At 44.5% G+C, this 24,029-nt stretch overlaps 1 protein-coding gene across 1 annotated transcript in view; it reads left to right on the forward strand.

Moving 5' to 3' along the window:
• LOC115320664 overlaps positions 1 to 18,335 on the forward strand; it is a 31,706-nt gene extending 13,371 nt beyond the window's left edge. The window contains exons 5-10 of the mRNA XM_042293711.1: positions 2,580 to 2,725; positions 3,255 to 3,360; positions 6,448 to 6,573; positions 9,734 to 9,875; positions 13,945 to 14,076; positions 18,131 to 18,335. Coding sequence (XP_042149645.1) covers positions 2,580 to 2,725; positions 3,255 to 3,360; positions 6,448 to 6,573; positions 9,734 to 9,875; positions 13,945 to 14,076; positions 18,131 to 18,187 — 709 coding nt within the window. The 3' untranslated portion in view covers positions 18,188 to 18,335. The remainder of the gene's footprint in view (positions 1 to 2,579; positions 2,726 to 3,254; positions 3,361 to 6,447; positions 6,574 to 9,733; positions 9,876 to 13,944; positions 14,077 to 18,130) is intronic.
• Positions 18,336 to 24,029: the final 5,694 nt, after the last annotated feature.

Raw genomic sequence — 24,029 nt, forward strand, 5'->3', positions numbered from 1 at the left:
CGCAGGCTGAAGAACCGGACCTCTGCCGGTGTGCGTTTACAGGTCTCCAAAGTCGGCGGCAAACGCTTCCGAGGGAATCCAAAGTGTGCACCCGTTCCCCGGCCGCTTATTTCGAGAGGCTAGGAGATAGGACGCCTAGCAACGGCGCACGCACAGGATTGGCTGGTTATAGAGAGCGGAGACGCAATATAAGACCTAGTAACCGAGGTGCAGTGTGGGACAGCGGGGCTAGGGCGTACTTGGGCCGCAGGTGGGGCGCTGCAAAGCGGCGTGTATGGGTTGACTAAGGTGGGTTAATATTCTTTTGTAATGAGCCATCAGCAGACTGTCGCCGCGAAGCGGCGTGAATGGGAAGGCCTGGGCGGGTTTACACGCGCCTCATTGATACACCCGCTGTTCCACTCCGCGGCGCCGATATTGGCGAAAGGGGCCGTAGCCACTGATCTTCAGTTGCTACGTGTTACGTCAGGGTGCAGCTCCCTATAACCAGGCAATCCGGTGCGGCTTCCGTCGCCATGTGTCCTATCGTCAAGCCTCTCGATATATGCACCCCACCGCCATTCTCTCGGCGCCTGCAGGTGTTTCCTAGTCAGTTTCAACAGCCAGTGGGGCAGTGGCGCCATTCCGTGGCGACGTTGTGAAATTTGCGTACTTCAAACACTCCACCAAGGTCAGCGCATGTACCAGGGCACTAAAGGCATTAAAAAAACTGAAGGCCGTTTACAACTCCCTGTAATGCCGAATTAGAGCGCAGCTCTTGAGGAGGAGGATGGAAGCGTACTGAGGGGAGGGAATACCCCTTCTCCCTCCTCCTCACCCCGTCATCCTGCCTGCTACTCCTCCTCCCTCCTCTTCCTCCTCCTCCTCTTCTTCTCATCCTTCAACCTCCTGCCCTTGTGTCCTCCTCCCCCGTGACCCACGTCACGTCACGGGGGTCACGCGACCTCAGCGGGTCACGTGACCTCAGGGGGCGGGTTACGTGACCTGAGAGGGAGTCACGTGACCTCTAAGATGGTCACGTGACCTCGGGGGGGGGGGTTAGGTGACCTCAGGGGGAGTCACGTGACCTCACGGTTACGCCGACAGCGACGGTGACGCCGCTCAAGCCGGAATCGGGAGCCTAAGAGCTGCGCTCTAAAAAGAAAGTGGTTATGTTTGAGTGTGTGTTGGAAGTGGGGGAGGCGGGTGTCCCGCGAGCATCTTCTATTAAGCAGGGCAGCGATCGCAGGCTGACAGTCGTGGCAGGAGAGGACAAGTTAAATGCCTTGCCAGCCTAGCCCGTAAATGAGCACGGCTAAGGCGTCACAGTGCATTTGATTCGGTTTACGGCGAGGTCGCATTAAACACGGTTCACCCCGTTGATTATCCATTGAGGCACTCGTCTGGCTCATGCTTCTGACGCAAGCCACCACCGACTGGAAACTGCCGCTGGCATAAAAGCGACACGCCAGCACATCGCAGGGCTTCGCACGGTGGCCTAGGCAAGCGGTAGTTTCGCTGAAACGGATGATCAGCTATTGTTACGCGTCTCCGACGTGTGCTGAGCACACGTTGCTGCCGTACGCTTCTTCTAGCGTCCCGCTCTTCTTCAAGCACGAACGGGACGTAGGCAGTCATTCTGGACGCATAATCACGGAAAACTTCGTAAGATGAATCGGCCCACTTTAGTAGGATTTTGTCTTATCTCACGCAAAAGTTACGAACATTTTGCTTCGAAAATACCAAGAATTTTGTAACTTTTTCCTAGCAATATTTGCGCATTTTTGTGTTGTAAGATAAAGCTGTCAGAATCCGGCCACTGGCTTATATAGAGAAGAACTGAATGGTGTGAAAATAGTTCATACATTAAGGCCGCCTAAATTGCAGATCGTGATCGCTTATTAAAAGATATAGCTTTTAAAATAGGCTTTTTGTTTTCTCAAAGATATATACTTAAACATCCGAACATCTTCAGCTCCCCTGGTGTTTGTTAACGCCATTCTCTGGGGAAGAAATTGAAACCGAATTTCTAGAATGTATAATTTACTAGCCTAAAGTACAATCCTTACCTTGTGTAAAGCTTGAATGTAGCGTTAGGGGTAATTTATGTTAAAATAATAAATCAACTTAAACAAAGAGGACTAAAAAATTTTCTACAAAATGCGAGGGCACAAGTGAGCTGGTGTGAGCTCATAATAATAAAATTACCCGAGAATGCGGTGACAACAGAAAAACGACAGGTAGAAGAAAACATGTCTCAAATTTTGAGACATCTTTCCTTTTTCCTGTCGTTTTTCTGTCGTCAACGCAGTCTCGGTTAATTATGCAGTTATAAAATTGTACATATTTTGTTTTATTAAGATTACAAATCGCCTTTGTAGAAGAGATATCCTATAGCTGCCTGCGGTGCACAAACTGACCAGCATTCGCTCCCTGGGTGTTTACTACCACGAAGAACCTTTGGGTTTTCGCTGATTGCCTTGGTTGCTTTGCAATTTAAAGTCCCGATGTTTCCACATACTTTGTTTAAAACTTGAAGAGAGTGCATTAGGAATTATTACTTCTGGAGTGTTAAAAGTGAAATCGAAAAATTTCAACAGGCGGAACATTACTGAGGAAAAGACGAAAGCAAAAGTTAATACTAACTCACTATCGTTTGGCGGCAATGAGTCCAACAGTGAGGAGGAATCATTTCTTGTGAACGGACGTTCGAACACTGCTCAGAATATGTTTCCACCCGTTGAAGGTAAGAAAGCATTGCCTCTTTTCAAAAACATGTCGTGGTGCCTTGTCATTTTTGACGTTGTAGATACTAAATGACGCAACATCTGATTTCTGTAAAAAGATATATATTCTGGGGACATGATTTCCAGCTTTTTATCCCGTCATTGACAATGAATTCCCACTCATTACTTAAAACATTACTTGACCTGCAAGAATCTGTTCATAATCCCGCTTCTTTGTGGTGAAGCTTACAACAACATCTGCCACTGAGCTTAATTACTCTTAAGACACATATAATTGATTAGCAAGATGCTTTCGTATAGCTGTCAGAGCAGAATTATTGGACTGAATGACCACCCTGCTGCGAAACAATATTCTCGTAGTGTCAAGCAGTTGCTATTCACATAAATTTGTTTTAAGTGCCTCTAGAGGCCCCGGAGCGAAATACAGAGAGGGGCTACCGCATGAAACATGCTGGAGCTGCGACTGCATTATGCCTCTTGTTGTTCTGATAGCTGCCTCCTTAATTCTAAATTTTATGTTTTGTGAAGGGCTATCTCAGTACGGCAGCATATGTACCGTAAGTGTTGGTTTGGGCAAAGATAACGGACGAAACTTCAGCGGCGTCACCACCGCAGCTAAGCAAATTGCAAACATGTAAGTCTACAATTTATGAAAATTTTAGACAGACGGCTACCTCAGGTTTTTTATCAACTCTCTGTGAAATGATCATTACGTTAAATATAAAAAATCAAGTCATTTAGATGCGTTCTTTCGTGTTCGCAAGTTTCGGTTGTAACTTAGATAGCACGAAAATAAGCATAAAAAGCAAGGCAATATTTTGGAAACAAGAATCGAAGACATGAATGACTTTACGTATTCAGAGTGTAGCGGCAAAGTTTTTTTAGTTATATTTCCTCGTTCAAGGCATCCATTGGCGGTGCATCCATCCTTTCCGTAGTATTAGTCTTGAATTCTAATTAGCTTCACTATTTATGCGTGCTTTTTACAGATATCACGTACTACGCAATTTAACAGAACAGATATGAACGCACAATAGGTTTCACGCGGTCTTTTACTGATTACAAAAAGTATCTAGAAGGGTAGATATTCTCGTCACTGAATATTTTTTCATTAGTTTTATACACATAAGTGCTGCGACTGCGATATACGAAACTATTTTTCGTTTTCCTTTAAAGGGCAACTCTGATCGAAAACGACTACAAAATGATTGACTGAACCCTCTTTAGTGTCACGAAAACAGATCACAGCCGTAATATCACGTCAAAGTGAAGCCGCGTAATACACTAAAACCGATTTTAAAGATGCGACCAACTGCTCTTTAGCAAGTTGCAAGCAGGTTAGCCTTTGGTTAAGCAACACTGGGCGACGCGTACCGCAGTTAGTGTGTACTCGAACGTGGAGGTGTGTCGTCCGGCAGCCGTGAGAGTGTCGCTATGTGCGAGCTGGCCGGTGAGGGCGCTGTGGGGCAGAGAGCGGCCATCTGATGGCTGCCAGAGAGGCCTGGAGGTCGTAGCAGAGACGGTTTATTGGGCGCGAAAATGGTCATAATCTTCGTTTATCCAATCTCACACTCCTGTAAAAAAGCGTCACTTACGCGAGCGGCAGATGCTTATATTTAAAATGTAAATGCCTTTTGGGAGCGGTCAGTTACTTACATAGTGTCGCTTCTTTTATTATTTTCATTTTGCTAATATAGAAGAATAGTTGTCTATCTCATCTTACATGCCGGCTTTAAGAAAGCGAATTTTGAATGTGCTATGATGCGATGCTTTTCTCTTTAATTTAGTGGCAATGCCCTTTTTGTTCTGGTGTTTATACATCTTTTTGTGTAGCAGGGTTTAATAAAACTTAGCTTTTCGTGACTTTTTCATTCTCAACAAAAGCTTTTAATCAAGGAAATGTCTGAATTAATTTTATCTGTAAGCATGCACAATATGAAACAAAAAAAAAAAACCGCCAAGAATGACAAGTTAATGGAGCTACTTTAAGTGCTGCCTTTATTGACGAGCAATCCAACTTGGAGAAATTTGTGTTATATGTCATGTCACACAATTCACACATCCTTCTGATGCTTTATTCTTTTCTCTGCACCAGCTTCGTGTTTCTCCTCCAGAAGGAAACTATAATCCTGTAATGCAGAAGTTTTTTTTTTTTTCTTGGAATCAAACAATCCCAATCCGCGAACAGAAAGGCGCGCTCGGCGTCCGAACAAGGAGAGTTTTTGGTGCTTCCCGGCACAAAACTTCACCAATCTGTCTTTTTCTTTACAGTATTTCACATCGCTGTGAGTCACTCGTCTCTTCTGCGCAGCTAGCCAGTCACAGAATATTATACCGCTTCACACACAACGCAAATTAAGAAGGAATAGTCACATCAACACGCCCCAAGCCAGACTCGCTAAACGCTGCCCGACCGCCCCCTGGCCCCGCTGCGACTAGCAGCGTCACCCTACGTTCCTGCTGCAGAATCGTGCCACGCCACACCCACCTCCAGTAAAGAGCTCGAGGCGGTCGGCACACATCCGACTTCTTGGACACCCTACGGCAGCACCCCCGTGACGTCACGTCGCGGCTGGATGGAAGAATGTTAATGGCTATACCCCTTGTAACGGGTGGTAGCTTGCGCCACCTAGTCTAAGTCTAAAAAGACAAAAACTACTAAAAAACATCACCGCCCGCCTGCCTCTTCCTCCCGGCGAGGGAGTCGCAAATTTTCCTCTGGTCAAACCTTGTCGGCATTACCCCTGCACCGAACCCAATGGGAGACAGGATTTAGACTTTGGGCCGGAGCCACACGTACAGCTGACGATAATTGTTGCCATCACTCTCTAGCAGATAGTTTAGGTTTTGCCGTAGAGGCTCAGAACCAAACTTTGAGCCTTGATATTTATCAAACAGCACATAATAGCGAGAAGACAAAAAGAATATTATACCTTGTAATGGACCTTTTCCACATACCGACGCCACCAGGCGGTGGCTGCACGAACTAAAGATCGAGGAAGTGACCTACGTGCGCTAACAATCGATAATGGGAGCTACGCTACCAGTTTCTTCGCTCTCTGAGCTGCGGCGCGTGCCTAACGCGACTTTAAAGAGGGGAAAGAAAAACACGACGCAAACGATGTGTTTTTTTTTTCGTCCACTTTCTTTTTTTGTGTAACTTAATTATATATATGCTGCAATTACGTGTTCTACTCGCTGATCAACAGCCTCCTTCCGAATTTCCTCGATTTTTCGCACCGATTTCCGCCGCTTGGCATCGGGCGCTCGCGCGTGCGCAGAACGATTCTCGGAAAAGGTCCATACACGGACATTAACTGAACGTAAAACAGTCGCAATTCCAAATTCGAAAACATCCGTCGGAGTTGCCCTTTAAGGCAGAGGCAGCCGGTGCCACGGTCCGGTGAAGGCAATCAGGTCAAGCGGTGCCAGCCAAAAGTGTATCGTCACGGCGGTCGTCGTCTCTGTGCCTTTGCTATATTACCAACGAAACCAATCACGCAAATAAAACAAAATACAGAATCACGGCGCATTAACTGTGTGCGATTGACTTAGTCGGTGATAGCGAACGCACAAAGGCGACGAACGTTATGAGGACGCTTTTTTCGGCGCTCCCTGATGGCTCAACCGGATCGCAGCACCGGCTGTGCAGTACTTAACTGAAACTGAGTATAGCATCAGTCATGATACCCGATCTACTGTTTGTGCGTAACCTTTTCAGACTTGGTCCGATGTACAATGGAACGATAGAAAGAAGAAAGTGCGACATGAATTTCATGCAAGATGAAACAGATTTTCATTTTTTTGAATGCCGTACGGCTACGATGATTAACGATGACCAAACAGCGTGAGTTGTGACATAAAACAAATTCAAAGGTGTTTAAAAATATCTGTAATGCGAAATTAAACCGCAACTCTTGAAGAAATTTGATTTTGCGATATACCGGGCTAATTAATTTGCCGAAGAAATATCTATATGTACAAATACAGATCTAGTATTCCTGCGTTTAATATAAACTATATATAGACTATATATAGTTTAAATAAATAAACTATATATTATTTCTATATTATGTACACACATATATATATATACATATGTATAAATTAAAAATTTATTATAATAATATTTATATAAGGAGGAGGGGCAGGGGACGCGCAGGACCCTGCCCCCCTCCTCCTCTGGTTACGCCGACGGCGACGCCGAAGCCGCAAAACACGGACACGATCGCCTAAGAGCTGCGCTTTGAAATAAAGAACTGCGTTGAGGATGCACTCCAAGAGCTTGTTTTTCTATTTTAGTTTGAACAGCATATTATGGCGAAGTGTCGTCGGATGATAGAAATAAGACAGACACTGCACTCTAAGAAATACGTGCGCGTCTACTTACCTGCAAAGCGCTCAAATAGCCAATCTGTGCGATCCACGAAATCAGCTCAGTGAATGATGCGGCGGAACATCTGTTTAGACCTCAAAATTAAGTCTGCGCTTTGGCATAATGCGATGCAAGCATGACGCTTTGCATTACGTAATGCCACAGCGCAGACTTCATTTTTAGGTCTAAACGGGTGTTCCGTCGCATCATTCACTGAGCGGATTTTGTGGATCGCAGAGATTGGCTCTTTGAGTGTTTTACGGTTAGGTAGAGGCACACACATTTCTTAGAGTGTAGGGTGTGTTAGCGACGTCATTTCGTCCACCGTTTTGTTGTTATGAGCAGTCTGGCGCGTGCAGAAGGCGTGCACTCCGAAGAGTCACATCACACCCTTGAGTTGCTGTAGCGCACACAAAGGTATAAGTTTCATCACGTTGACATCTAACAACCAAATGGTAGATTGACGCCCCGTGAAAACAGCCTAAAGACGATTGTAAGCGAGACCAATGGATGCCACCATGTTTCTGTTCGTGTGGACAAAGCCGTGCAACTTCGAAGCTGTGTTCGAACTTTGTCAAAGCTGTGTTCACGCGCAAGCTGCACGCGCTTGCTCTTATGGTGCACCAGTAAGGGCGCCATGCTTGCAGCAGACCTTTTCGGAAATATGTGGTTTCCAGAGCGTCTTCTTAACGCATTGTGACGTTCAGACATACGGCCGTTAAATTATCCATGAGGCGAATACGAACTCGACGTTGGTTTAACAGTTCGTGATTTCAGAACGCAGAGAAGGCAGAAAAAAGGAAAAACAGAGTGTGTAATTATCTTTTTTTTTCTCCTTCACGTTATTTTTGCGTGTGTTATGAGCTCCTAATGATAAGAAAGAACGAATCGTGCCGTAACCAGGATATATAAAGCCTTCGAGCCGGAACCGAGCCTACACCCGAATAGCTCCAGAATTCCCCTCGTTGCAAGACCTCAAGGGATTTCCCTGAAAGATCTATTTTTCTATACACCAACACGCGGCTTTAACGCGGCGCTACTGCGGTTGCGCTGTTGTCAGCATGGCTCATGAGCAGACGCTTCACTTCAAACTAATCTGATTTCTACGCACGTCTAGTGCCCACACCTAGTATGGGCAAATGCTGACTTGTTTGTAAACAGTGTGTTGGTCTATAGTTGTTGACAGGTCAGGAACCAATTCAGTAGTTGCTGCGCCTGCAGTTCGCGCTCGTTGCCTTTCGTCGGGCTCTGGCTGAGCACGCGACAAAGTGTTACCAAAGGCAGAAATCTCGCGAGCGAGGCAAAATTTCTTTTGGGCTCTTAACCGGTGACCAACTATTCGCGACTCCAGCGAACTATAAGGGGCGTGCTGGTCAAACGGCGGACGGAAGGAGGTCGCTTTCGTCGTTCAGCACGCGGACCACCCTACATCTCTTGCACTGCAGGGTAAACTCGCTGTTACATAGAAATGCAAAGTGATTTTTCAACCCTAGAAACCTTCTTCTAGTCAGTGCTTAGGAACGACACGGCGGAAGCATAAAAATAGTTACTGGAGACGATGTTTGTTTCTATGCTGCATACGAGAACCAAGCAGCGGTAGCAGACGACAGAATCGAAACGACCTCCTCTCTTGAGCTTCTCGGCGTTGCCGCTACGCGGCGTCGATTTCCCTAGATTCGCCAATTGACTTTTTTGAAGAAAAAAAAAATATTGGCAACCCTGAGACTCTGTGTTTGAAAGTTTGAGAGGACAGCAGGAAACACTCTTAAGTGTTGGTGCCGCCATATTAAAGTTGCTTCCAACGATCTAATAGCACGCAGGAGTTTGGTTCCGGTTACAGATCGCTTCACAGTATAAAAGATTAGCGAGTACTATGCTTTCCTAACGACGAGCGATTGCAAACAGCGACGTACCAACGAATACGCCACTAAAAGCTACCTCTAGCCATTATCGGTTTCTTATTCCCGATAGATAAATTCCAGCGGAAAAAAAAATATCTCAGCACTATGTAATCAAAACTCTCTGAAAGCAAACAAGGTTTACTGCGAAGAGAAAAATACCTCGATCCAGGTTTTAATGACATAATACATATAACATAATCGTTCTAGCATTACGTATGTACAGTTACGAGCGCGTGCCTGCAGGCAGCTTACAATGGTTCAGTTGTAGCAGCACTGGTAGATCAGCCACAGTCTTCGGAGCCCGTTTTTATTAATGTACAACAACAAAAAAGTATAATATTCGTTTGTTCCTCCGCAGTAAAGCACAAAAAAAAAAAAAAAAACGTGCGTATGTGCGGTTCTTGTGGACGTACTCTTGTTCCTCAAAGTGGCAGGATCGCGCTCTTTATTTTGTTATTTGCAAAACTATGTCTCGCTTTGTACCCCTGATTATCATTCACGCCTTTTTGCGGGCAGATTGATGTAGCACAAATCAATAAGGTTATTCAGCTTCCAAATGGTGTAAGAGGAGCGTCAGGGACGCAACGTGCTTGAAATACGTTCGACGTACTGTTACCGGGAGCGGACGGCCTTAGCTCCCGCTGCAGCTGTAAAGCGTCAGCAATAAAGGACGAAACATGTGTAAGCAGGTCTATAATAAATTATGTTTAAGTTAACATTTTTGTGCGCAGCTCGGAAAATTATGACTGCCTCCAAGAACCTCCAGAGGATAAGAGCTCAAGCAATGTTACAAGTCCGCAACAGTTTTTCGAGAAGTATCACGAATGGACCCCGTGCGGTGTATCGTACCTAGGATCCGTGGAATGCCCCAGTGTGAGTCTTTCAAATTCCTCACTTACGTACTTAAGACATGTTTGAAACATGCATTTTTGATGATGGGTGGCCTTTTAAAAATCTGTTCATATTAAGAGTTGTGTAATCTAGTTTGGTCTGTAACAAAATAAATCACATGGTCTAGTCTCAATATATAATATAAATTTTATTACATTTTTACCTTTTTCCCAGTTTCTAGTGGAAACAAAAGGGACATAATTGTATTTATTAGTTCTAGATATTTTTTTTTTGCTGAGTCAAACCTTGTGTTTGTAAAAAAGTTTTAAAGAAAAAGGTAAGGAGGAACTAATTAAGTATAGATTGTCCTATTATTTTTCAACCAACTGTTCTGCAGGATTGCTTAGCGTCAAAAGAAGTTAAATGGGACTGAGCGAGATAAAGCTATGTTATTATTATTACACAAATATATAAATATGAATGAATCTCTTAATAAGGTAATATACCGATTATTATCAAATGAAGTTTTTACACTGACACCATATATCTAATCTTAAGTTAGTGCAGTGCTACGCGCGTACTGCATGCAGACAAAAAATTGGGATTATTCGGCACATAAAGAGGGCGCTCCTATCCTCCTGAGAATAAAGCCTGTCTATCCAGGGAGAAGTGGCGCCATTCATTGTTGTGCAAATGCTCGAGGTACGTGCCGCGCGGCACTTCTGAAAAGAACATGGCGTCTAAAATCTAGATCTGTGCTGCGCTGTGCCGCCACGTTCTTCCCAATGGTGGCATGTCACACGTGCCTCGTGCATCGACGCACCTTGCGCTACTTTTGAAATACCGTAACATAAAGTATCGTGATAAAATTTACGCTTACAAGTACCGCCAACAACCATTGTTGTGGAAACGCGCCAGACACGCCCCACGAGCGGGTGCTCCGCTGCCATTCGCTTCCAAGGGCCTCTAGAAACGGGCCTCGTGCGCTGGCGCATTTGACGAGACTTGCCAAACGGGGGGGATCGGTGGCCGAGTGGTCTAGACAACGCCAGCTCGGAGCACGCGGGACGAAAGCTCGCGCTGCAGAACCCAGGATCTCGGGTCCAATCCCTGCCCGTTTCGATCTGGATGAGCATCGTACCGGCATGCGGTCGTGTATCACTACTGCGTGGTGCACGTTAAAGATCCCAGGCTAGCGGTTGTACTGCACTGGCAAAATTACTCACATACAGGTGGGAGACTCATTGCCCGTTGAGGCAGTCCAAATTCTAGGCTGTATAAAGGTACACAAAGTCCTTAATAGCTCTTGTGATCTTTTATAACGAGAAGGCACACTTAAAGCCCCTCGATATGTTTCTGTTTGTCTTGCAAGTAGCGTCAAACGCGCGAGTGCACGAGGCCCATGTCTCGAGCGGCCCTTGGAAGCAAATGGCGGCGCAGCACTGAAATGAGCGGCCCTAGGAAGCGAATGGCGGCGGAGCACCCGCTCGTGGCACGTGTCTCGCGCATTTCCACAACAATGGTTGGCGGTACTTGTAAAAAACGCCTTTATCAAGGGGCTTTAGGCACACTAGCACGCTGGCTCCATCTATGAGGTGACCGTGGAACCGCCTTTCAATAGAGCGAAGTTTTCTGCGGTATCTGGGAACCTGCGGAGGAGGAATGAGGAGGAGGAGAGGAGGGGGGGGGAAGAAGGAGGGGAGGAAGAGTAGCCGGGAGGATGGAGAAGTGAGAAGGAGGGGTATACTCTCCCCTCAGTACCCTTCCCTCCTCCTCCTCAAGAGCTGCGCTCTAATTCGGCGTTACAGGGTGTTGTAAACGTCTCATTTTTTGTATTGTTTTTGAACGAAACGTCTTGCGAGCGAAAAAGAGCAAGAGTACGAGTTTGCAGTGCCTCTATATCACGGCGCTACTCGCGGTACCGAATTTTGACGGTGAAAGTAGTACTCAGTATTCATTTTAAAGCAAAAGAAAAGAATTGAAAGTGATATTAATTCAGCATATTAATTCAGCATAAAGAATAGTTTCATCACTTGACTAAGCATAAGTAGCTGCGGACGCTTAGATTTACGAGGAACGCTGTCAGTACCAAAACGCGTCACCGGGGTCCATAGGTGGTTCATTTAAGGTAGGTTCAAAATTCTGATCCCACTTTCTGGTTGCCAGACGTCCGGCGGTGTCGGAAAGATGTGTGGCTCTTTGCTCCAACGCTAGCGCCATGCGTGGAAGCGTACCAACCTCGCTCATAGCGTTCCGGAAAAGCTTCATGACCAGTAGCGTGTTAAAAGACTCTGGCTATAGCTACGACAGCGTCCGCATTACGTCGTCTAGTAAAGCGGTGCCCCTTCGGACTTCTTCTAATGCCCCTGCAGCGCCTTGGCTCCGTCTGCGCCTTCCCGCGGCCGCTCCAAACCAGTAAAGGTTTGACACTTTGACAGGCTTTGTCTTTCGAAAACGTATCCATGTCCAACGTTGCTTTGTATACGTGTCTTCCGATCATTCGACCCGCAGGAGTTTCTCGGAGCTCAGGTTCGATCGTCTTCAAAACGTTTGTGTGTGCGACGGTCCGGAAATCGCTACGGTACAACATTCATCAGTGCTACTAAGTGATACAATTTTACATAAGAAGCAATTTTCGATCCTTTTCTTTTTTTATCAGATTGCTCCTTGTTGGCTGGCGAGGGCCGAGTAGAACGACTGGAATTGAGGTGATCGCTGTTGTTTTCACTCGCGCATGGAGCGAATCTGCTCTCATTTTCTGGGTCTTCTATAAAACAAATTAGTGCTGACTGCGCACTGATTATTGTTTATTCCGAACGCTTCTACTAGAAGCCGCACCGTGACGCCACTGTCTTGTCCCACTCTTCCAATACTTTTAAATTTTAAACTACACTCTAAAAAAGGGTTGTAGCCCTTACACCTCTTGAAACATATACGACTCCCCAAACGTTCAGTTAATCGTACATGGCACTGACCTGAAACTGACGGCCAAAACTTTTACGAGAGGCTTGATGACGGTCCCATGTAAGATATTAAACAGCTACAGTACTCATCAAAAAGTTCAGAAAAAAAAAGCACTGGGGTTCTGCAGTAAGGCCAAGAAAACCCCGATTACTTATTTACAGTCTGTTACATTTACTTAAGCTATTTTAATAAGCTGTACAACTCGGCTATCAAGCCGCTCGTGAAAGTTGGTAGCGTCGAATGAACGTCGGTGCGCTGCAAGTCAAACTGAAGTTTAGGGCTGTCGTATATGTGTAAGGGGTGTAAGGGCTACACCCCTTTTTTGGTGTGTTTTTGTTCAATCTGCTTAACATTCAAGGAATAGCTAAAAATCTTGTTTATCTTCGGCCTTGTCTAATTTACGTTGTCATTACAATGAAGAGTTACCATTTAGTCCAAGTTTCAATTCTCTTGATGATCATTTATTTAAGGTATATATTTTACATTACACTCATTTTTACCCCATGCGTCTTATTTTGGCATCCCTCGAGGCGTATATAGTTATTTAAGTTACATTTGTATTCGCGCTTAAGATAATATATTTGTGTATTTATCAAGACGCAACGTTTCAGACGCGAATAACATTGTTTTTGTTTTTTTTTCTTCCACAAGCAAATAATATTAGAACTACTGCAAACTGCATAATAATAACGAAAACCAATTTGCTTTCTTCTGGAGCTGCGAACTGCGGTATTTACGCGTGTGTGTTTGGGTATATGAAAATTTCAAACCAATGGACTGCACGGATATTTAGCAGGAAACATGTTTGAAATTTGTAAATTTAGGGACAGAATAGGCGGATTACTATATGGATTGCATATTTTGGAATGTCGGCCAATGAAATTTGATGTCTTGAGTATAAGTCCAAATTATAAACTGCATTAGAAAGGTTTTTTGAGAATATACTAGAAAGAATAGGTTGGGCAAAACATGTTGAAATATTAGTTTTGCTGCCCAATCCTAATAGCAAATTTGAGCTTTTTACACATTTATTAACACTTGTCTCGGGATCTTTTTCGGCACTAAAAGAATCGTCCTAGTTTTATTTTCCCCATTTAGTTCAATGGTATTTGTGATAGTAAATGACTTCGAAACATTTCTTTTTCAGAATCCAAATGGTGCCTCAAGTTTATCGAGCGATTGTCATTTGTCATGCTGTCTTCCTGAAAATATTTTTAAGAGTTCCCTGAAGCATATTAATATCACTGCTCCTGATGGTAGAATCTGTGATTCAAAAAAGGTGTGTTCAAAACATGATGTATTTGTAGGAATAAGGAAGTCGTTGAGATAGTATGAAACGATTCAGAAGTTACAGCCAGAGCTTGCTATTAAAACGATTTAGACACGCGGGTTGCCGAACGTTCTATGAAGACAGGGACAATAAACAAAAAGAACGCAGACAGACACGCGAAGAGTTTTTTTTTTTTGTTATTTTTATGTCTGTATTTCTTTTTTTTCATTATCTATCCAAATATTACAGCGGAAGCTCTTAGTGGCCCGTCCTTCGGTTTCGCGACTGCGTGATGTAAACGAAAATGAACAGTTTCCCCGCTAAATTTGGCGGGAAAATTAATTTCATGTGACCTGACGTCACGGCACCTACGAATTCAGGTTTTCCGCTAACCTTAGAGGAAAAAATTGACGTCACGTTACCTCTACCCCAATTAAGTTTCCCCACTAAATCTTGCGGAAACAAATTGATGTTACGTCGCCTCACGTCACGGGGCCTACAGACAAATTCAGGCTCCCCGCTAAATTTAGCGAACAAATTTACAACACGAGACCTATGCACCTATTCAGTTTCCCAGCTAAATTTAGTCGGGAAAACACATCGCGATCTGAATATAAATGATTCATCCCCAACATATCGACACTAAATCAACGCAACGTCATTTCAATATCAGATCAGCTTATGACGCAAGATCGGCGCAATGTCAATCGACCGTCATCGTCATGCGTTCATGCAGCTCCCGCTGTCTAAACGCATTACTTCGTGTGATATCCGCTACGTTAGCTAAAACGGTTGTGGTTACCATAATGTAAACTAATCTGATATTTTCGTAAGGAAAACCTAAAATTGAAAAAAAAAAAATTGAAAACGAGAAAGTTAGGAGCTTCAAATGTTTCGATTGGCTTTTAAATTTTATTCTCGGGTTTATTTACATCAATGTAAATTATATAAATGATGATCACGACTGTCATATTAATGAATGTAAGCGATGCTCATGGCCCATCAGCACAACTGCGTTTAAATTGTTCTTGTTATAGTTAATTTATGTGAAGGTACCTTGGCTTAATTGAATATTTCAACTTGTAAAGGTTTGGCTTTTTTTAATGCTTTTTGTTTTCCGAGACGTGACATAGCTCCTAAAAAGTAAGAAAATGTACCCTATCGTCACCTAGTTTATACATTTCCGTCTCCTACAAATGTTTTTTTTTAAGCTGGTAATTAAAATTAACGATGCACCCTATTTTGTTGCCGACCTTTATGCCCAAGTCACGTAAGACTTATTGAACTGCTATACGTAACCCATTCCAGTGCCTCCTCTATACTTTCAGTGTCTGGCAAAGGGTCGGAAAACAATGAGACGCCGCCGTCGTTGCAAGTGCAACGCTTTGTTGCAAGTGCAACGCTTTGCCGCCAGGCGCGCCACTAAAACCGGGTCGTTTGGACTTTGAAATAGATAGGCTGATGCCGAATACGCGGGAGGTACGCTAGGGACGTGCCACCCGCATTCAGAAAAGCATTGACCATGGGGAAATTCTGGCACTATTTGATATATAAACGTTCCGGAGCGCTTGCGCCCGCGCATTTTCAGAACTGCATGCAACTTACTGACTTTCATGCATAAGCTGACAATGCGTCAAAGCTAGAGCCACGAGGCCGCAGCTTTGAGTCGTTGCGCTCACGCTTGAAAGGCCCATTTCAAAAGGGAGCTTTCGCAGATCGGTTCCTAGCGGAGGTAGACGCTGCTACTGAGCATGCGCACCGCTAGCTTTGTCTACGAAATTTCAGGGATCAGGTGAACGGAGTGAACCTACATTTCTTCTCTTAAATGCAATATTACATTATGACAAGGACTACCATAATCCGGGTGTATGAGGAAAGGAATGTTGTGTTGCAGAACATTTTGGAAACATCAATATTGTTTCTATTGTTTTCTTAGTAAAATGAAACTAGCTTGTAACGTAAAGAGTTAAGTCATCTATAACTTTTCAGCGAAAGTGATCGGTAGCGGTAAGCCACTAGGTTTGAGGCCCCGTAATTTGTGATTGACATCCATTACATTTTTGAAGTAACGGGCAAAAGTCTGCACAGCGCGTATTTAGAGAGAGCAGATTTAAAAGAGAGAAAATGATACCTTAGAAAGCGTTTGCAAGTGCGCATGCTTGTATTGTCGCGTGGCAAGGAATGCGGGCGGAAAGGCTGAGACGCTTTGAGACGATCAACGCTTCCTTCCCCTCATCGCTGCTCATCTGAAAACGCAACCACGTGACCCCAGTTGAAAACACTTTCAAACCTAGGCAGACTACGCGTGATGATGATGATGTACCTTGTTAACTTGAACCCCTCGCGCCACCACCACGAGCGACAGAAGCGATGTCTACGAGAGGACCTCTTCCCAATCACTGAAAGCGTATAGGTGGCAGTGTCCATTCAAAAACAATAACGTTCCCACCGTGCCCGCTAAGAGTGAAGGTCTATTCTTAAGGAAAAATATATAAAAGAGGAATAGTGTAACATTGTTGTGACCGAATAACTAGCTAAATATCAAAATCAGTAATAAGAAGAAAGAAATGCTGAAATACATATATCACATGACTTCTAGAGAATTTGTGGAAAGGGCGTCTAGAATTAACAGAATAGAATCTACTTTTAAAGGAGCCCTGCAATCATATTTAAGCGTCTACGTTTTTTGCGGTTTCCACGTCTCTTGGGGTTCGGGCAAGCCAGCGGGCACGGAGAGAGTAACTAAATATTAGTGCGTCCGATTTTAACCGGACAACGCGGAAACCTCCTCCACCTACGCGGACGACCTGCGGTGCCGAAAGCGCGCAAAATGTGACGTCTTTATACTATACTTACTATACTGGCTAGCTTTTTTTTAGTCGAAATACAAAATTTAAGCGGCGCGAACCGTTTCAATTATTTATGAAAGCAGTTTTTGTTCACTATTTAAGACCAGAAAAGAAACACATGCAGTTTATTTATTTATTTACCCTCAAGGCCCCGAAGGGTATTAGTATTAGTTTAGAAAGTACGGAAACAAGAAATGACCCGTCGACATACCCGCCACCAAGTGGTGGAAAAGGCGGCGCATACTAGAAAGGTGTAGTGGGATCAAGCACCAACGAGCGGCGAGAGTAGAAAGGTCCCGGATGTACGCGGCGGCGCTGCGGTCGTAAAGACTGAAGGATCCGACCGGCTCTGGGGGTTTCCAAGGCCTTCGGTGAGCAGCATTGGCTTGCGGTTTGGCCTTTTGGCGGTTAGGCAGCGCGAAGTGGCTCCCGTTGTGAACTGATCTTTACCCCGTGTTTGCTGTTGCTGTTGTTTCTGGCCAATGAAGTGTCATGCCGAATTAGTGTTTGATCGCGCAGTAAATACAATGCGAGCCGTCCTGGCTGCCTCCTTCATACAGCCTAGCCAGAACATGCTTTAGCAGCGCCCTCTCGAGCTGTCGACACGGAGTGCGGCAGCCGTGACCGCTCGCTGAGCTCACTAACCCTCTTCTAGTCCACGGCCACTCAAGCAACCAAGGACGTCATGAAGGAGGTTATTTTTCGCTTGTTTTCGTAATTTTGATTTTCCTATAACTTTTAAAATAAATCGAAATTCGAGAAAAGAAAAGTTTCATTAAGTTACTAAGTTCAGTGCGCTCCGGCTCAGTGCAAACTAAAAACCAGTAAAAACGTCCTTGTAGGGCCCTTTTAAGTTGTTGTAAGTCAATCGTAATGGAAAAACCTAAAAATGCTGTGAAAAAAAAAAAAAAGAACCACATACACTATGGAAAGACAAAAGAAAATGGGGACATATAACATCTCAATTATTGATTTTTCACCGTGCGTTTTCTTTTTCTGTTGTCGTCACGGTTTTCACCAACATAGTGTTTTTATTATGTCCTGAGTATGTCGCTGACTTTGGTGACGTAAGTTATCTTTAGATTGACTAATAACAAAACTGAAAGTCTACAAAAACAACTGTTGGAATTCTGATAGTCCCGCCAGCTGCTATTCATACATGGGTTAACAGTGACATTGAATAATAGTATTTTGGTAATTTTTTTTTTTTTCAGGTGTGTGTAGCAGGCAATTGCACTACCGAAGTGGCTACATCAACGGATGAAATATGAAGTGAAGCTGAAGTTAACATTGCCACGGATGTGACTGAGCTGGATGCGCACGCGCCTCTCCCGCAAGACTACTGGTTTCAATCTACCTCATTGCAGTTTTCTGTATAATTCTTCGTACCTATCCTTTAACGTGTCTGATTTGGAAGTTATTGTGTGTCCTTTAATAAAATGTTCCTGAAACTAGAGAGTGTATAAAACAAAATTTGTCTTTTTCGCTTTTCCACTCGGTCTTCCTGAAAGCTTATAACAATATTAAAAAAATAAAAGAATTTTCATTTTCGTTTTTGCAGTTTCGCCGAAACCAACGGCTGCGACGCCCCTTATTGTAATTTGTTTTGGCACAAACACGCCACAACCAACATCAAACTACAAGAAAAGCCCGCCAGCCGTGGGTCTTCTTAGCACTGCGAAAGCTATGAATGACACAGCGCTATTTGCTTCTAACCCCTATTCGCAAACCCATACATTGAACATTTAGTTATCACCCGTTAGAAAAAAAAAAACCGTCGTAAACAATTTGTAGGAATGAACAGTAGCCGCTTGGAGATATTAGACGTAACATCTGGAGACCACAGGGGAGCATTCTTGATCCTTTAGTGTTTTAGAGCGCAGCTCTTGGCGCCCGTTTCCGGCTTGAGCGGCGTCGCCGTCGGCGTAACCGCGCGGTGGATTACGGGACGCGTGACGTCACTGATGACGTCATCAGTGATGTATAGTCATCGGCATTGTTTCTGATGACGTCCTCGGCATCCGCATCATTATTGTAACTGATGACGTCATCAGTGACGTCACTGATGACGTCATCGCCATCCGCATCGTCATCGTCTCTGAGGACGTCACCAGTGACGTCACTGATGACGTCATCGGCATTCACATCGTCATCGTCACTGATGAGTCATCGTCATTGTCACGTGACTTTAGAGGACTCACGTGACCCCCGTGAGGTCACGTGACCCTCGTGAGGCGACGGCGACGCCGCTCGGAGGGAGGAGTAGCAGACAGGATGAGGAGGTGAGGAGAAGGGAGGAAGGATATGGCTTCCACTTTGTAACCTGCCCCTCCTCCTCCTCAAGAGCTGCGCTCTAATTCGGGGTTACAGGGAGTTGTAAACGGCTTTCATTTTAGAGCGCAGCTCTTAGGCACCCGTTTCCGGCTTGAACGGCATCGCCGTCGCTGTCGCCATTGGCGTAACCAAGGTCACCCCAAAGTCACGTGACCCCCAAGGTAACCCCAAGGTCACGTGACCCCTCCCAAGGTAACCTCAAGGTCTCGTAACCCCCCCCCCCCCCCCCCGAGGTGACCCCCCCGTGACCGCAAAGGTCACCCCCAGGTCACGTGACCCCCAGGTCACGTGTTCCCCATCCCCGAGGTCACGTGACTCCCCTCCCCCAAAGTCACGTGACACCCCCGAGGTCACGTGACCCCCTCCCCCCGAGGTCAAGTGACCCCCCCGGAGCATATTAAAAAATGAGGGGAGGAGGAGGGTCTACCCTTCCCTCAGTACCCTTCCCTCCTCCTCAAGAGCTGCGCTCCAATTCGGCGTTACAGGGCTTTCACTTTTTTTTTTAATTTATACAAAGGACATAGTTTCCGCGCCACACCCGTCTGGTAACATACGTTTATTTGCAGATGATTGTGTGTTTAAAGAAATATCTTTGCTTGACTGTCAACAATTAATGAGCGCAAGCCTCAATGACATTCAAAGCTGGTGCAGTACGTGAAACGTGAAGTTAAATTTTGAAAAAAAAAACTGTTTAACTGCAAATAGCCGAATAGAAAAAAGCCGTTCAACTTCCAATTCAGACTGAATAACATTCCCATCTCTCAGGTTGATGATTACAAGTACCTCGGAGTGACCATAAATACGAACTTAAATTGGATGACCCATATAAAAAATACACCCTCGGCAGCCTTCAAGAAGTTGGGCTTTTTAAGGCATAAGCTGAAATACGCAACTCCAAATGTGAAATTGCCGACTTACAATTCACTCGTTAGATCTAAACTAGAATATGGTGGTATTACTTCGGACGGTCATGCGAAATCTAAGTCTGAAATATCGGAACGAGTTCAAAGTTTATATAGGGAAAATTTAAAAGAACTGATTCGCCGCCCCCCCCCCCCCCCCCCTTCCAGACGGACAATATACTCTGTAAAATGGTGCTTTAGTGCAAGGAATGTTTAGGAGTGGGAGAAGTGGGGGGGGGGGGGGGGGGGGTAGTTGTCTCCAACGCAGGTAACTATAAATAAATCTGGAAAAGTAGATATGCAACAAGGAAAAACATATAGGCGATCTGGTTAGAAAACGTCACGCTCTGAGCCCTGGGACAAGGAGGAGGCCTGTGTGCAGTGTTATCGAGTGTCGTCTGTGGGCAGCAGCGTATGCAGCAGCACGGCAGTAGTCGCAGTTAATTAGCGAAATACGGCAAGAAACCTAAGCCGGCTTTTTAGAACCAGCGTCTCAGCTCAGACAGGGTGAAAAAAAGCATTGCAAAAGCTAGCGCACGAGCGGAGTGGTGTCTCAAGTCGAGTCATAGCCTCCTCTATACTGACAAAGCCTGGCAGATCGCCACCAGAAGCGACCTCTGAAATTGGAAAGGTAGAGCGGCAGACAACGGATGTGAGGAGAGGCTTTTAGGAGAGCCACGTGACGGGCGCCCCGCTGCGGCGAGACGCCGAAACACACTTCTTTTCCTTAGAGATGAAATGTCCGCTCGTGCTCCTCATGTTCCTCGCGCTACCGCTTCTTGTCTCGTCGGGTTTGAAAATCATTTTCGGGTCCTCGCCACTGCAAAAGGTGTGCGCTGACATCCGGGCTCCTCGAGGAATGCTCTGTGCTACCGGATCCTCGCCCTTCAAATCTGCGACCGGGCACTCTATGGCTCCGTCGTCGAACAGCCAAGCTTCGCGAGTCTAGAGGAGGCTATGGTCGAGTCTGAAGCGCTCGTGGGCACCAGGCGGTGCAGGCTTTCCTTAACCCAGTCTCAGCGAAGACTCGGTTTATGGCAAGCCGGCCCTAGTATTTTTTAAGGCTCGAGTTCTAGATGGCTCAGCTGGGATGAGTAGATAAAAAAGACGTATTTAATAGCGACACTCATATTGATTGGAGTGAAAATATTTGATGAGGTGCGCTTTGCGCTGTGGCTAACATTTTGACGAGGGTGGAAATTTGGGCAAGTAGGTGATTCATAATGATTTACCAACTTCTTCATAATAAATAACTTATATATATCTCTCTCATAACAATTAGCTCTGTGCATGTGTCTTCTTCTGTGTCCGTCGGCGTTTTGCGCTTTTTAATCGCTTATAATTTTAATTGGATGAGAATTTAATTAGAATAAAATAATAATAATTTTGATTAGAATTCCTATTCGACTCTTTGGAATTATTACTTTTTTTTCCGTCAGTACCTCTGAATAACTGCATCTGTTGGGAAAAAAGTTCGGGCTTTCTAATAGCAAAACCAACGGCTGCGTTGCATTTCTTTTATCCTAAGGCCCCTTTCTCCCACCCTCAAGAAATGACGTCAGTGCCCGTGTTCACTCGGAGAACTGTTATTATTATATGAGGGTTAACCCAAGCCGAACACAGTAGCTCTGAAGCCACATGGCTCCTGTTTATTATGCTGCCTTTGAAACAGAAACAGACTACTAAGAGGCGTCTTAAGTGTGACTTTCGCGTGAAGATAAAATGTGTGAGCTGAGACAGCTTTTCGTTCCATCGAGAACACTCACAGCAAGAGAGGGTCGAAGTAAGCCGTGCTTGCTTCTTTAGAGTACTGCGCAGTCTTAAGCAGAAACGCCAAAGGCTGCCTACTGCCTAACGCCTACACTTGAAAATTGTCAAAAAAGTTTTAAAAAAGTAGTCCGTGAATTCAACAAAAGGTTATTTGCAAAGCCAAAAATACTTTTACTAATTTCGTCGAGGCGCGACTAAAATGCAGTCCGACTGAATACTATAAGCATGCAAAAAGAAGTGTAAAATATGTCATAGCCATTCTGCCACATGCTTGCAGTGATGACGTTACCCAGGATAACATAGCTAAAGCGGAAATATTTATTCAGTACTTTTGTTATATTTCCACTACCGTGGTGTCACCTGATAACGGGAATGAAAAGGGAGTTTGAGAAGGATAAATGGTATATATGACATTGTGATCAGTGAACGCAAAGTGGAATCACTGTTGCGGGGAATAAATACTTTTAAAGCAAGCGGTGCTGATCGCTTACCCAACCATGTTTTTAAACTTTGTGCGCGATTGCTATCACCTTTTCTAATAGTATTTCTTGATAAATCCTCGAACGAAGCTTGGCTTTCAGATGACTAAAGAAATCACGATCCATAAATCCGGCCCGCGTAATGACGTCTTAAATTACTGCTCAATTTCGCAAAAATGTGTGGCATGTAAAGTATTAGATTACATGCTCTATATGAGCCTGTATTTAATCCCTATGAGCATGGTTGTTGGAAATTACTAACTTGTGTAACGCAGTTGAACGAATTCACTCATGACGGGGCCTATGCTCTAGAGCAGTGGTTCTCAAATAGGGATCCACGAAGGCATTCTAGGGGTCTGCGAAGCTCTAGCTGTTTCATCAGTCAGGCCCGGCAATAAAAGTTGTCTTTTTTTTTTCAGATTGACAGGAAAAGTTCGTTTTCGGGTAAATTTTCTCGTATGTATGTCAATTAGAGAAGTCTATTTCAAACTAGCTCTTCGTTATATCCATTTATTAAATAATTATCATAATTACCCTACAGCTTCCCCTTCCCCTCACCACGATCAGGGCCCCTTATCTTCTCCGCCGATCCACAAGGGGTCCGCGAAACATCAACGGCTGAGAACCACTGCTCTAGACAGCCATCTCTCATTTGATTGTTCATTTTTTTTAAAGCGTTTGACAAAGCACCGCGTTCCTTCCTAGTTGAAACACTTAACAGCTATATTATTAATTTACAAGTAGTTTTTTGGATGCCGAATATTCAAGGCAACGATGCCGGTTTGTCGACGTATATGGTTTACATTCATCTATTGTGGAAGACCCAGCTTGTTTTCCACAGGGGTTGGTGCTAGGGCAGCTTCTGCTTCTGTTTTTGCTTAATTATATTAATGAAGGTGTAGTGCCGTAGTGACGGCGTTCTATATGGTACCATTACTTGCACCGAAGATGCTCATGACATGCAGCGAGTCTTTAGTTGAATATTTCTGTTATGGACAAAATGGCACAAGCAGCTAAATTTAGGAAAACAGTATATATGACATTCACAAAAACGAACAAAAAAACAGGTATGTTGGTTTTTATAATATTAAACCTATCTTTTATCAAGAGTGTCTGACTATAAATATTTGTGGATCAATTAAAATGACACAGCCAAGAATAACGATAATATTACCAGGAGGAGGGGAACAAGGGGGACAAAGGAGGAACACACATGTCCCCACATTTCCAAAATACCCGAACAATGCTAGGTCACTGGTGCGCGACTGAAGAAATCCGCCTTGTCCTGATTCGATACCAAGACCAGGCTGATTTCTTCAGTCACGCACCAGTGACCTAGCGTTGTTCGGATATTTGTGTTTTCTCATGTTCCACGTGTTCCCCATCTCGTGGGGGTGTTATCGTTATGCTTGTCCAGCTCGCTGCACCTTTGCATTAATTGCATTACCGGTGCCATTACGTTGATTACAGTTTGGCCAAGGCTTGTAAAACCTTTGATTTCCTCCGTCGTGATGCTATAAACTTCGATACAGACACCCGACAGTTGATCTATAAAACATATGTCAAATCAGCTCTGGAATACGCACGTGCCGTATGGACCCGCCTAAAATACGTGACAAGGTAAAACT

The sequence above is a fragment of the Ixodes scapularis genome, unplaced genomic scaffold (genome assembly GCF_016920785.2).
Source record: "Ixodes scapularis isolate PalLabHiFi unplaced genomic scaffold, ASM1692078v2 PGA_scaffold4__175_contigs__length_147842914, whole genome shotgun sequence".
Classification (NCBI taxonomy): domain Eukaryota; kingdom Metazoa; phylum Arthropoda; class Arachnida; order Ixodida; family Ixodidae; genus Ixodes; species Ixodes scapularis.